At 41.5% G+C, this 15768-nt stretch overlaps 1 protein-coding gene across 5 annotated transcripts in view; it reads right to left on the bottom strand.

Annotated features, from left to right (window-relative positions):
• pax5 (paired box 5) overlaps positions 1 to 15768 on the bottom strand; it is a 57594-nt gene that overhangs the window by 18647 nt on the left and 23179 nt on the right. For 3 of the 5 annotated variants that reach the window (XM_085276946.1, XM_085276948.1, XM_085276945.1), the window contains 2 exons: positions 8712 to 8896; positions 974 to 1106 (listed from right to left, as the gene is read on the bottom strand). In XM_085276946.1, the coding sequence (XP_085133072.1) occupies positions 974 to 1106; positions 8712 to 8896 (318 nt within the window). The remainder of the gene's footprint in view (positions 1 to 973; positions 1107 to 8711; positions 8897 to 15768) is intronic. The other 2 variants (XM_085276950.1, XM_085276949.1) reach the window with 1 other exon arrangement.

Genomic DNA, 15768 nt, shown 5'->3' with positions numbered 1-15768 from the left:
TTGATCTTGCTCTCTTTTGCTCATGCTCTCCGTGTCTCGCTCTTTCTCTCTTCCAACACGAGCAGGTAATATTCCTCAGTGGTTTCAGGCGGCAAAAACGAGCCCATTCCCAGATATCCCAAATTCCCAGCTCTATGATTCCCCTCATTACAGATGGGAGCGTCAAAGCCTTGTCCAAGTGCTCCCTGGTCTACTCTTAATTAACCACTGCCTCTCCCAGTGCCCCTAAATGGAAAAGGAGGAATAGATGAGGCTCTCACTTTTCATCCATCCTTCCACCTTTCTTTTCCTCCTTCCCTCTGAGTTTCCTTCCTCCTTTGAGATCCAAAGCGTTAAGCTCTTTAAGCCCTGACAATTTTGGAGCTCCTGCCACTGCTGAGGTAGACTTAAAAAGCCTTTACTTTACTCTCTGGGTGTGTGTGTGTGTGTTGTTTAAATACGACTGTCAGAGCTCCAGCTAAAGCTTGACTCTAAAGTATAAAACACCAGAGTTTTGTCTTCTGACTAAAATATTTTATGGAATTTTTATGTGTGAATTATGGGATTGTGCAGCAATAGGTTAGCAGTTTTAATCCTAAAACTAAACAAACCCAAGCAATCTTTTAATTCTCTCTTTAAAAACAACAACAAACATTCACATTTTTTTCGTGTAACCAAATAGGAGGGTAGTAATTATAAAAGAATTCAAAATCTCACTCTTCATAGTACACATGCACTACTTTTTTAGTCTCTTTCATACATTAAATATCCACAACAGATCATTCCTCTAAAAGGCAAGAGCAACATGAAGAAAAGAAATGTGTACAGAAACTGATTGGAAACGGGTCATTACCAAGTGAAGCTGAGGTTGGAAAAAATAACTGAGTACAAAACTTCATGGAAAATTAACATTTATATGAAAACCCTTTATTTAGTCATTTCAAAATGTCTCTCAGAGGTGAAGTTAAGATTATTAGCTAGGTGTAACTTTTACCTGGAACTAGTGAGTAGGACTGTGGACCAGAGACGCTGGCTCCTAACTCTGCCCCTGTGCCCGGATTGGCCAAACTGTTCTTCATCTCATCCAGTCCTCCTGCTAATGAAGCCATGGCTGAATAATCTGACGTCTGGAAGAAAGGAGGAAGTAAACAAAGGGTAAACTTATTAACAAAAATCGAAAACAACAAGTACATGTTATGAGGCTAGCTTGTTGTTAGATCTAACGCGGATGCAGTGTTTGTTACATCCTGCTACATTTTCAGCATGCTGCACTTTCCTCAGAGCAGAGAGCAAAAGCGCTTTAGAATGAACACAAACTCACAGACACACACAGACTCACACGCACATACAGAAACACACCTACAGCTGAGAGTTTATTGATCTGTTTACAAAGACAGGGATTTACTGTACAACCAAGTCCAACAGTCTATAACCACAGGATCAGCTTGCTCTTTCTCTTCATCCCTCACACACACAGGATACATAGACACGCGTATATATATCCACACATACGCGCTGGCATTACATAGACCACGGCTAACACAAAGCCTCTTGTCTCCCCAGATACCAACAACAATAAGAACTGTGATCATCTCAGCACACCTACACACGTTCTCCCAGTGGTGTTAACCCAGCATACACACACACTGCAAAAACTTAAAAAGCACTCAGAGAAGGCTGAAGTGACAAAACAATATGTCACTGTCTGAATGTGCAGTTTCTTTAGAAACAAAATAATATTGAAGTTTAAAAAAAGGAAGGCTGAAAAGAAATAAAGAAACATGTGATAATGTGATCCAAACAAAAAAACACTGCAAAAAAACAAAACAAAACCCACAAGCACATGAAAGGAAATTAGCTTAACTAGCAAGACACACAAAAGAAGAAACCCAGAAAATACAACAGTATGCTCGTACAGTACACAAATGTCAAATAACTCACTGTCCACAACATGGGTTATGATCTTTGGATCATACGGACACAACTTTGAAAGAGGTCTTTAATAACCCAGCCTGGCTGAAAGGCAGTGAGATGGGTGGATAATGGAAACTGTCCGCTAACCTGTGTTTGACCCCAGCACAGAGTCACGACCCATCCATCCTCATTTCTCTACTAGACAAGTGTGTGTGTAATTATGTGTGGTCCAGACATTACTCATCATGCAGGGACTTAAATCACTGTACACAGTGACTTACTGGGGACTTACCTCTTATTGGGACAAAATCCCCGTCATGCAAATGATTACATTTTAAGGTGAATATATGTCTTTTTTGTAGTGTTGGGCAGGTAGGTAAAGGTTAAAGTCATGTATTGACCTCTGAAGTCAGAGATACGCACATTGCCGTGTGTGCAATAATAATATTAATAATAATAATGATAATAATAATAATAATAACGTAGGCTGTGCAGAAATTGACACTTTAAAAAAAAAAAGGTTGGCTCTCAGCATCAGGGAGTTTAAGCTCATCTGTTCCTTAAAACGCAGAAAAGGAAGTAACATCATAAGTAAGTCAGTGCAGAAAAGAGGTGCACTAGAAATAAAAATGTGGGGCTTACAATAAAATATTTAAGTCCATTCCTTGGTGACTTTGAGACAAGTGATCATATAAATAAACCTTGTATTACAGCAACAAGCAAATGCAAGCAAAGCATACAGGCAAACACCATTCATTACTCTGTGGCCACAATTAAGACTGTGTGGAGTAGTACATTCAGTCGTTTGCTCATTAAATCTGTCTGTTGTGTTAATTGACTACTGCGAAGTAAGCTTTAGCTCTTTTTTTAGGTAAGAGTTCATGTCACATGAATGTTTCTGCAGCAGCGTTTTTAACCGGAAAGCCATAATGACTGAGCTAACTAAACTGCTCTCAGTCAGCTTCAATTAATTTGTGTATGTACTAAACAACCCTACTCACAGTATTGGAAAAGAGACACATATTCATCCGGAGTTCGGCAATTAAATATAAGCATATAGTGTATGATTATTGAGGGGTGGCTTAAAAAAAGCTTAGTAAGTTGGTCATTAAATTCTCCTCCTGACTGCATTTTGAAGCACACTCGACCAACACACTGAACCTCAAACTGTTCCCACTGTACGAGTAAATAAAACTGAGCAAATGAAATATTGCACTTTATCGCATGAAATTCCTTCTGTAGCTTTTCCTCCCATTCAGTTACTACTGACCTGTGTGTGTGTGTGTGTGTGTGTGTGTGTGTGTGTGTGTGTGTGTGTACACTAATGACACCAATCAGAATTTCCTTTAGGTGATGAGGTGAGAGTTTTGCACTGACCCTTTTAATGCGTCTGCATCTGTGTGTGGAGGTGTAAGTGTAGGCGTGTGTTTGTGCTCACTGACCTCTTAAACACCCCTGTGCTCGTCAACACACAACACAACCACTGGACTGTGACCTGCCAAATAAGAGCTTACGCAGTACACTACACACATCCTCCCTCACTCTCTCTCTCTCTCTCTTTGGACTTCAGACACACTTTTAAGCTCTCTTTTCTCTCGCACATCAAACACATCACACACATCACACCTGTAGTTTCTTCATCCAATCATATGAGCTATCACTGCTCAGCCGCCCTCCCCCCCTTTCTCTTGGCCGCTCTCTGTCTTATTATAATGGTGTCTAATGTGTCCATGTATCCGTGTGTAGATGGGGGCCAGGCAGCAGCAGCACCAGAGAAGAAGGGGTCTGCCGTGGTAATTGGCCATGATGAAGTTTGGCCAGTGGGGTGACAGGCCCGCTAAGGAAGATGGATCATTCTCATTCGCCCCCGTAAATGTTGTCAATTCCACCGCTCATACAGCGCCATCAGCCCTCATCAAAGAGGAGGGACGCAGCTGCCGGGCCATGGAGGGGTTGGGGTTTGGGGTTGGCGATGCTGATGGGGAGGGGTTATTTGGGGCAAGATGGGAGGAAGCAAGTAAAGGTGGCAGGAGGGGGACCTGGCAGATATAAAGGGTCGCTATAAAGAAATAATAAGGAATAAGGAGGAGACAGGAAATGGGGCTGAGATGGAGGGAAATGTTAATCGATTGATAAATTAGTGGGATAGAGAAAAGAATGTAGAGCAGGGCACTCAGCAGCAGCAGCATCCCACCAATATATGGTAATACTGAGAACTTGGTCATTTTTAGTTTTTCTTCTGTGACCAATGAGTTAAAGGATTTGAAGTTAACTAACTCACAAACTTTACATTGCTTTGAATCCTAAGTCTTCACATTCTTGGATCTGTCACCCAAAGTGGACTCCCAGGATCAAATTTCACTTCATTACTCCACTAAAGTTACACATCATGGACGGCACTCACTGTTTTCAGCGTTTTGTTTTCATTTTATATAAATGCAGCATGTTTTTTAGGGTATAACATACACAATTTCTCATTGGTTGATTATTGCTGTCTGCTTCGATGCATTTTCTCCTTTCTTGTTTCGTTAACTCTGTCCTCTAAAGGGTTAGCAGATAGCAGTCCTTTATCATAACACTTTAACTCTTTAAAAGCAGCTGCACTAAGTTTTAATCTCACTCGTTCTATCACTGTGTCTCTTCCACGCAGCAGCTTGGTCTGCTGAGTCAGAAATGGGACAGATGTGCCCAACCCAGCCAGAGACACACGCATAAACACAAACAAGCACACAAATACACACACAGACCGGCCCTTCTGTACCATTTGCATAATAGTATTTCCTATTTTCACCACTTCCAAAATAGCTCGTGATTTCTCCATCTCCTACTCTCTCTCTCCCATTCGTCACATTGGCTTGAGTGCTCCTGATGGAAAATTGCTTGACTATAAACAAATACAATTCCCTGAGTGGCCCACAGACTGAGACAGGGATTGTGGGGAAGGAATTTATCTGTGCTCAAACTGAGCGTGGCAGCAAGGGGAGGATACTCATTTCCAAACAGCTCCTTATGAGTCACGGGGCCGCTGTAGGCCACATGAGAGGAAGTTTTTACATATTTTATACTTAATTAATTTATCTAAGTTTTGCAGTTGTTTACTGTTATACTTCTTGTATGCATGATTTAAAAAAAAACGTTTAGTGTAGTGATTACACAATGACGCAAAGTCTGCTGTTTTTTTTGTTTTTTTTTTCAAATTTGAGCAGCATGGTTGATGCGTCTGATCACACTTAAATAGTTTCAGTGTTAATAAAAAAATGTTGTGGCTTTATGCATCTAAATCCAATCTTCACCTGAAAGCTACTTTTAACTGCGTCCAGACGCCCTTTCTGTTACAACCCCACAGAGATTTGTGTCTCCTCCTAGAAACAAAAAGTGTATCTTTTACTTTTCAGTTAAATGTGTGAACCACTACACTCTGGAGCCATCAAATTCAATCTCTAACTGCACTGTGAAATTTCCTACAGGATACTTTAATAAGCTCATGCTATAAAGCGATGAATTTAGCGTTATTTCTAGTTTCCCGACTACTTGTTTTCTCTTGATTTATTATTTGTTGTGTGGGGAAAACATTCTGCGGTCAATGATGAGACGAACTAGCTGAAATGACCTGAGATGCATTCTTCATTTTTGTGTTTAGTGCAGCAGTAAAGAGTAGACAGGAAAGAGGGGAAGACACAAAGGGTCAAGGGGCAGATTCAAACCCGGGCCGCTGCATTTCAGCCACAGGGCATCTGAGCCAAACTGGAGCCCAAGATAGAAATCCTTTTAAGTAAAGAAAAAAAAATCTATAATATCAGTCTCATTTTTCTCCGTCCACATCTCAGTGTAAACTGCTTGGTACTGGGGTGGGCGTTTGGACCCAGGGCAGCACGGATGGGCGGGGGTGCTTGTCAGCCCTGCTGATTTATCACCTGGGTAATAGAAAGTGATTGAAGGGAAATTCAAATGAACTGTCTCTGACAGGCACACATGCAGACACACATACGAGCACGCACACATAAATTAATAGCGGGGCTTAATAGACTACAGGGTGAAGTGGAACAAGAGCAGGAGAGGCAGATGAGATAAAAGCAGGGCTTGTTAGGAAAGAAAGATAAAGAAAAAGGTCTGAAATAAACAGGATAGACGAGTAACTACTGCTGACAGATAAAATAAGATTTGCTTGCGAGCGGTATTGCTTTTGGTCTCTTCAAGTGGGACGAAGGAAGAGAAAATAATGAGTAAGCCTCATGTTTTAGTGCAAGAAAGCTAAAAAATAATGAGGAGCTTGACGTAACCACTGAGATTACAGTTTATTAGTATAACACCTGAATCTGAGCCTCTTGCTCTTCTGTCTTTACTTTGGTTTTCACAGTTTTGGACACGTCTTTGTCCGATGCACACACACTGACACGCGTTTCGTAAAAGACGACCCCATACAAAACATCACCAGCAGGGACAAATCTGTCAGGAATGTCAGTCGCAAGGCAGGGTGACCCCCCTTGACCATAACCCCACCAATAGTGGTTACTGTGCACACTCACGCACACGTGTACACACACCTCAGCCCACATACCAAAGAGCCTAAGCTGTGGCTGTCAGCGTTAAGGCTAAGAGTGTCAATCATTCCCAGTGGGAAAAAGGGGGGTTAGCAGAGGTGGAGGACTAGATAGTCATGTAGATTTGTGTGTGTGTGTTTGTGTGCATGTGGTTGTGATTGCTTGGGTCTCTTTGTAATGCACTTCTTGAAGCCAGTTTGACCCCAGTTTGATTCCCCTATCCCAGACACCGACCCCAGTGGCTTGACCAGGCTCAGACAGGACACTGACCTATGAATCATGGGTATTATAGTCTTGAGTCCCAGTCTATAGAGCTACTACAGCCAATCCCTGTCGACCTCTCGCCCTGTGCCACTCAAGTCCCCATGTCGGTCAGAGGAAAGAGAATGGACTAAAAAGCCAAACTCTGCCCTGTAGGTCTAAGGCTGCAGCCTATTTATGCTTCCATATACTCCGACTACTCGGGAGTTTGCTTGTACTCTTGCCCTTGGCACTGACTGAATAAATAAACCAGAAGCAGTGTCAGCTTGAAAGCTCGCTGAAACAAAAATTTCATTTTGAAACATTGGCCAAATATTTCCTTAATATTGACCGTTGGGCTGCTGATTAGAAGGCATCTGAGAAAAGGTAGAGAGAATACAAATGCTAGCTTGTTGTCATTTTGTTATTCAGCATACCACTTACACCTGTCTATTCCACTCAGATTTACATTAATTTACTCCTGAGAAAGGGCGGGAGGTCAATTTAGATGCAACATTAGGACACACAGACACACCCTTTCTCGCTCTCGGTTTTCTTGTCTCGTTTTTTCTCTTTTTCTCTCACATGCAAACGATCACACGCATACGCACATTCCCAAGACGCATCAGCATGCGGACAGCGGCACTGCCGTCCCACCAAGCAGCAGGAAGTGAGGTCATAATGAGAGTCGGGTCAATATGTTCATTAACCCCTGTAGTGTGTCTACATTATAGGAACATCAATAGAGCAGGTCTGACTCATCACAGTGTCTATCAGACCAAAGAAACTCACAGCGGTTTGTCAAGCCAACAGTGAAAACACGACTTGATGCTGACACTTTGAGAGCTCAAAGCAACATGAAAGAATTGGGGAAAAGACAGGATGAGTGAAGCGCTTGGATAGAGAGAGAGCTTTTTAAAATGGGATTATTTGTTGTGCAATGTGACAGCAGTCAGCAACATTGACATGGCATGGCAAGGCATAGCAGGCAGGCTTTTTTTTTCTAAAAACAGAGACAAATATTTTATACGACAGTCAGATAAACCTTAAATGTTAACTGATAAACTACAAACTAATCTGGCTTCTGTACTATGTAAATCCCAAAATAGTCCATTACATTTTAAGCTTTCCTGCCTTACATTTTTTTCACTATCAGCAACAAAAAAAAAAAAAGAAATTTGCACCTGTGTCCACTGGAAAACCCAAATAACTGTCATATTGGTGGCAGTTTGAAACTCCTGCACACTGTCTCTTTAAACGATGTGACTTGTGCCATTCAACAGTTTTGCTCTTATTGATGGAAAGACCAAAAACAACAATGTGTTAGTCTAGCGCTGTTTGCTTTAATTTTGTTTGCATGTGTGGCACGCAACCGTTGAGCATTAGTTCTTGGATGTTTTTATTTGGAGATTCCAGGTTGGTGAAAGTAGGCCGTCTTCTAATCAAAACATATACCCTGGTGTAAAAAAAAAGCGTATGCTTTTTTATATTCTGCTTATTTTTTGTCAGAGATTGTAAATAAAAAAAACACACGTTCTGAAAAGGATGAGAGGCCCTTTAACCTCTGTGCTGCAGTTACACCTACATCCCAGGTAGGCCCATGTATTATTTTCTTGACTATAACCAGAGGTTGTGAAGGGCCACGGTTAGCGGGATAAAAAAATTTATGTCTTTGAACGAGGACAAAGCACTTGTTAGGGGGGAAACATATTTGTTGCTTTGGATCTTTTCATGGTCTTGTAAACAGTAAGAAAAAAAATGTCTGAACTCAGCGAAAAAAGACTTACAGTATAGGATGGCTGAATGGCTGTTGTGCTGTGACAGTGACTTGAAGTACACTGCTGTGTCTGGTGGCCGTGAGGTGATAACACAGGAACCGCCACTTCTGCTTTAGTCAGCTCCTGTTTGTTTTTCATGAGCGGTTATCTCCTGTCACAGCTCCTATTTTTCATTAGCCCACAACTACATTCTTGTTGACTCCTAACCTCTTCCCAACCTCAGCCTCAGCCCAGAGCCTGCACGATGCCTCGCCCTTACCTTGCCAGAATCAGGGCTCACATAGAGGTCAGAGCTGGACTGGATTGGACAGGATGGCTGTCTGTCAAAGAGGCGGTCCAATACCTCGATCTGCTGTGGCGAGAATAGCTCCCCTCTCATCTGCTTCCTGAGGAAGTCCCGCCCACTGTGGCCGTGTCCATTGGCCAGCGGTGACTCCTGCAAACCTGCACAGAGAGGACAGGTGAAAGGAGAGGGGTTAGACAGGCTGTAAATGCAGAATTTTTAAGAGAGGAATGATAACTGAAAGGGAGAGGAAATGAGCAAGATAAAAGGAAGCTTTTGCGAGTCTGGTTTATGTTATGGAGGGAAAACCCAGACAGACGGCGATAGAGGAATGAAGGGAGTAGTGAAAGCGTGTGTTGACAATATAAATCACTAAGACAGATGTGGAGAAAGAAGTTAGTGGACTCAAATGAACTCCAGTGAACTGATTTAAGACTGAGCGACTTCATAGATTGTGGAGGCTCAGAGAAAATGGTATACAAATGCAATCCATTACCAAGCATACGCTGTCTCTCCTTCTTGATCTCTAAAAAGTACACTCTCTCCTCTCATATATACACACTTGTCCGTCCCCTCTCGTCGTATCACACATACACACACATCCACACAAATATATATTGCCACGGTATCAGTATTAGACTGTGAGCTCTCGTATCCTGCAGTTATTGCAAGGCTGAGGGACTGAACGAGACAATTATAAGAACTCTGAAGAGTCGCGGCCCACAAATGATTAGAGAAGAGAGAACGAGAGAAAAAGATAAAGAGAAAAAGGGGATGAGGGTGAAAATCCCCACTATAGAGCCAATTCAGCGTTCCAAACCACTCCTGAGAGCCTATTTTAGTCCTGGGGGTCACTGTGTGTTTAGTGTGTGTATGTGCGTGAATGTGTGTCCAGGGTAGTGATATGACAGACAGGTGGAGAGGGGGGAGGGGGCTTCAAATATATATATATATATATATATATATATATATATATATATATATATATATATATATATATATATATATATATTTTTTTTTTTTTTTTTTTTTTTTTTTTCCATTTGGAGTGAAAATACAGATTCATTTGCACCAGACTAGTTCTAATAAATAAAAAAAACTGAAGAAAGAAAGAAAAAAATGTCTGTCTAACCATATTTAACCTCAAGGGATGCTTCCTGTTTTGAAATTCTGTAGTTGTGGATAACTTTTAATACCACTACATGTAGTTACTGAGACCTGTGCTACTGCAGGGGAGACTATATTCTTTTTATAAAGGTTTGAGTGTTTGTTAAAATGTAGTATTTCAGATTTAATGACTTCAAAACTACAGAAGTGAGTTTTGCTAATCTGATTGTATAAGTCAGTGAGAATTTTAAATTACTTCTTCTTTCATTTATGAGCAGGAAACATTTTTCCTAATGACTTTGTGGTCTTATTTACTAGTTTTCAAGTTTTAATTGTATTCATTTTGTTAAATAGTTGTTACCCATCTGTATAAAATAGATGATAAATCAGAGTATAATTCACTTTGTCATAAAGAAGTAACTGAGGTTTCAACTAAGGACTGAGCTGAGACAGTGTAGTAATCTATAAGAATGACAGGTTTCCTCTTTAACATAGTTTTACTTAATCTTATTCATTCTTTATTTGTTCTAGTCACATTCCTAAAAACATAATCTAAAAAAGGTTTTACGACATAAGCAAGAATTACTGGTTTAAAGCAAAGATGCAATGGGTTTTAAGTAAGCAAGTTTAGCTAGATTACATTGAGGAAAATAAGGTGTTTTGTGAGTATACCTGAGGAGTCAGAATTAATTGATCCTTTGTACAAGATAAGAGGATTATGTAAGTGTACATTTTACATCCACAGTAGCCTAATAAGGAAACTGACAGTTTGTTTGTTTGTTTGTTTTTTCACTTTTTCCGTTGTTTTGGTTCATTATTTAAGTGATCTCTGTGCACATCCAAGAGTGACAGGCAGAACAAAGACTATGTTAAAACATTTGGTAGATTGGCATATGGCACTGTGACGATATAGAGGTTAGCACTTCTCCTCTAAGCAGGAGGTTCTGGGTTTGAAGTTGTTTGTGGGCTGTGGCCTTTCTGTGTGAAGTTTGTGTGATCGCAATGTGGCTGGATGGATTTTTTCCAATAGTCTAAAAAGTTTCAGGTTAAACTGGCTATAGGTGTGAGTGCAAATGCACCAGGTTAGACTGAAAACCTTTCCTGGATGGATGGATGGATGGATGGATGGATGGATGGATGGATTACAGTCCCAGAGTTGTATAACGGTACCAAAGCTGGTTGCAAAATGTTTGCTTACAGTTTGATGTGTGTTAGCTAAATTTCAAAAGTTGATAAAAAGGATCAGTCTTGGCACAACCTGTGGCTTTGGATCAATTCAAAGACTTCTAGCAAACCTTTAAATCTTCAGACAGTATCCTACAGTGCTGTGTCACACACTAAACCTCCCTCTACATCTTCAGTACACAAAACCCTCTCTCACAAACAGAGGTTTGATCATAATCTCTCTCTCTCTCTCTCTCTCTCTCACACACACACACACACACACACACACACACACACACACACACACACACACACACTCATATACAGATGCTGGGAGTAGTGTGTGTATGGTCCAGGTCTCCGGTGACAGACCAATCAGGGTGGGAGATAAAGCCAGTATGATGCTTTAGCCTGGTAACCCAAGGCAACCCATTTAATCCCACCGGCCAGTCCCCATGATGGAATTCAATTGATCAATCATGTAGCTCTGATGGCACCATTTCAGCCAGCTTATTGCTTTCTGCTTTCTCTCTGTTGCACACACAAACTCTCTCATATGTGCGCAGACACACACACACACAAATGCACCCTGAAAGACTGACCTGTGTCTGTCATGGTGGAGCATCCACAAAGAACCAGAGAAAGACAGAACAGGGGAGATGACAGAACCTGCTGTAATCGAGCAGTAAGAACAAAGCTTTTACTTATGATAATCAATATTGTTCATTCATCTGTATGAAGTTGTGTGTGTGTGTGTGTGTGTGTGTGTCTGTCTGTCTGTCTGTCTTGAGGTGTGCATGCATGGGCCTTGGTATGGATGTGATTGAGGCTGTGAGTGTGGGTGGGTGGGTAGCTTGATATCCGGCTGGTCTCATTGTATCCATGGATGGGTAAAGAAACTCATTGCCGTGACGGGTTAAATCCTATTCACTGTTGGATGCGCGCACACACGCACACACACAAACACACACACACACACAGCTGCCTCTATCTCTGTGATTCAGTCTCAGAAGGGAAGCGCTTCTCTTCCCTCTTTTTCAGAGCAGAACAAAACAAACAATGAGCCCTTATTGTTCTCTCCTTTCTGCCTTTTTCCTCTCTCTTCCGCCTTCTCTGTCTGTCTCTCTCTTTCTCCCTCCCTCCTGCCTCTCTTGCTCTCTCTCCATCACAGTCGTCTTCCATAACAGCCTGCTGCTGCCATTTTTCCCAAGAATCCAGAAGCAGTTGAATTATTAAATCCAAATACCCTAAAGAATTAGATGAGTTGTCACTTATTTGTCTGTTTTCCTGCCTGCTTATACATGCATGTCTGCAGAGGTTAGAACACCACCAGTGTGCTCCTTTTTGCTCTTGACATAGATAATCATGCTGATAGCCTAAGTGTCACAAGTCTGACCTCACAGCCCCAGCTCTTCCCTGCATGTGTGTGTGTAATGATTTTTTTTTGTCTGTGAGAGTGTGTATGTGCCTGATCCAAACTCTAGAGATCAAAGTTTTTGTAAGCCGGGAGGAGCTACGCGCGAAGGGCGACGATCCCCTCCCTCCACCCTGCATCTCTTGCTCACTCCCAGCATCTTTTATTTTGTAAGCTGCCTCATGTCACAGTGGATGCACAAGGGGGTGAGAGGTCAATCTGGCATTCTGGGTAAATGCCATTGAAACTATTTGTTGTTATATTTTGAAAAATGTGCATGACTTAAAAATACTGAGAGTGGATTTCCCCTCACAGATTTGAGGAAGAAAAAAACAGCACTCCCTTTAGTGACCGGCCCACCTGTCCTGAACTCCACATGCATGTTGGATGCTTGCACACACACACACACACACACAGCAGCAGCAGCAGCAGCAGAAGCTTCAATGTGTAAAGTGAATAGGTTAAGGTACAATAGTCCCCTTTTGGCCCCAGAAGTCAAGTTCTTCCATTCACACCCATTCATCTCCTTTCTGGCCCCAGTCACCCCCAACTTCCCCTCGCTTTGGCTGGGGGCACAGGTCACCACAGGGTTTTACCCCCACAAACTCCTCCTACCAACACACAAGAACACATACATACACAACACAAGCTACTGATCCCTCCTTCCTGTGTTCACGTGCACAGCAGCTGTTTGATATGCTCATGGCTAACAGTTTCCATTGCACGCGTTGACGTCCTCACAAGCACATACAGCAGATATGATATGCAATGATATGATATAAAAAAAAAACAGCAATTTCATCACAACAAACTAAGCATCATTTCACTCATACTGCGCACCTTGCAACAGATTAGGATGGCCAGACCAGCTCAGCACCAGAACTACTGATTTATGTTTTACCAGTTTTAAAAGTCAATGGCCTGGAGAACACGTTCTAATGTAGATGTGTTTTTAGCAAATCGAGGGGGCAATATTGTTGACCAGATGGCAACAGTTCAATTGAGGAGTCAGTGGGGTGCCTCTTGTGAGCTAGAATATCATTTGCTTTATTTATACCTCTGTCTCTGTAGATACATTCCATTATTGAAAACATAATATTTTCCACAACACATTTAATTCAAAGAGTAAACACAATCTGCTGCAGGAATTGAGATGCTGTGGACACCAGGGAGTGTGGAGTTCAACAACATGTAGCAATGAGAGACTAAATAATTGGTGGAGGCACAAAATGAGTTGGTACCAAGTTAAAATTCAACTTCATGGGGGGTGATTGAGTGAGACAGATGCAAAGAATACCACTGACTGATGTGAGAATTATGGGAATTAGACAAGAGGTTTACCTACACTAGCAAACAGCCTGTCAGCTACAAAACAATGGATGAACCACTCTGTATGTTTACTGATGTTGGTACAGTTTACTGGCTATGTTGGCAGAGTAGCAGATGATGTAGTGGGACAGAATATTTTCAGTAACAACTTGTTTTTTGTGGTCAAAAGGTTTCTTTTGTTCAGTTTATGTGGTCACTCCACATGCTCCAGTATAAGCTTATGGCTTAAGCACATTGCGAGGCAATTTGTAACTAGTTGTACTGGTTTATCAGCAGGGTTAGTGGATTTAATCATTAGGAAAAGGTATAACTTCTCATACCAGTTTAGGAAAGAGTCAATGGCCACTGTTAATCCTCTCTGTCACGTAGGAGGCTCACTAAAAGAGTATGGGCTGCATATGTAATAAAATGCCTGTTTATTAAGCATGCAGACCATGCCGCCTTAGGATCATCAGAGGATTCAGCTAACATTAACCTGCTCTAATAAATGAATTAATAAATAAAAATAAGAGCTGCAGTGTGTTTGGGGATTTTTTACACAAAAAACTCAGGAAAATTGCAACAGACTGACTCAAGGCATTTAGAACAATGATACAATGGTATCATTGTTCTAAATGCGTTCTGAACTACACAAACTGTCACATTGCTGTATGTGTGATATATCCACCTGTACAAAGAGAGACAGACAAAGTCAACAAAAGAGCCTTGGTGATGTCCGGTGTGTCACTGTAGTGTACTGTGGGTTTATGCCTTCCTTCTCCGTGTGTAAGAATGTCTGCAAAGACGGGCATATGGCCGTGACTCGTCGTCAGAAGCTTGCCTTATTGTTTGCCTGTGTATGTGTTTGTCTGTCCATGTCTGTGCATGCTGTTCCCCCTGTCGCCCCTTGCCGTGTGTGTGTGTCATTATCCAGCGGGGGCTGCTCTAATGGAAGCTGTGATTAGCAATGCTGTTAATTAGACCACAGAGCCAACCGCGCAGACCTCTGGCACAGAAACGCTGCAGATAAAACACACAAGCGAAACGTGACACGGAGAGACATAATGCTCGAATGATGCTTTCTGAATGCTTCAATGAAACGAGAAGTGATACAATGTTTCGATTCGAACTGTGAAATGGAAAGTCCAGCAGCAGTCATAGAAAACCGGCAGACAGACCACACATGTAGCACATGGTGTAGTGTGTCATGCACATAAAGAACAAAGTGAAACAATAATACCGCTAATTAGGCTACAGATACTTTCCTTCAGCAACAGATCTGACTGCAGAGTTTCTGCTGAAGACAATACAGCACAGAATGGGGTGGATTAATACTTCATATTATTTATGTCAAAGAGGCATGGATGAAATCAGTCAGAGACCAGTTTCACTGTGGCCGTTCAGACTTATGATCACTAACACAGGTGAATCTGTTAATCTTTCAGTCTTTACTCTGTCAGTGAGCCAAAATGTGGACATGACAATCACTGTGCTCTGTGCAAGTGCTCTGATCTTATTCAAGAGCAGCAACTAAAATCAGAGTCCCGTCAAACTTAGTGTAAAATTTAACCGAATATATCTAAAACATTTGAATTTGATTCGTTTCTCTTCAGTTCTGTTGCGCAGATATCATACATGCACATCAAGGTAAGTCAAGGTGTGCATGCGAGATAACTTAATGAATACGAAATGTGGAAAATGTGAGGGAAAATTGCCATTTTACATTTGTTTCAAGTGTTAATGTGAGAAAAGGCAGTTTCCTCATCGTGTAGGTTCTTTGTCTGCCCCAGTTTTTAAAGTCTAGAGTGTGTCTCAAGCTTCACCGGGTGTTTAAGCCTGCTTTTAGAACACTATGTCACATTTTGCTTTTATGGATACACCAAGTCTTCTACCTCAACCTTAACTTTGTAACATATTTTGACGTTTTATGCAGTTGCAACAGAAAGACGGAGGAAACCCCAACCAGCGGATGATCGCTGAACAGGATGAGAGTGCAATTTGTTGTTATTTTGGATTGAGCTAAAACCTCATTTATCAATG

This window comes from Mchenga conophoros, linkage group LG6 (genome assembly GCF_057382185.1).
Source record: "Mchenga conophoros isolate Kocher_MC1m ecotype Shallow Benthic linkage group LG6, M_conophoros_male_GT1.1, whole genome shotgun sequence".
NCBI classification, from domain to species: Eukaryota; Metazoa; Chordata; class Actinopteri; order Cichliformes; family Cichlidae; genus Mchenga; species Mchenga conophoros.
The sequence above is the reverse complement of the archived record's forward strand: the minus strand, read 5'-3'. Positions and strand labels throughout refer to the sequence as shown.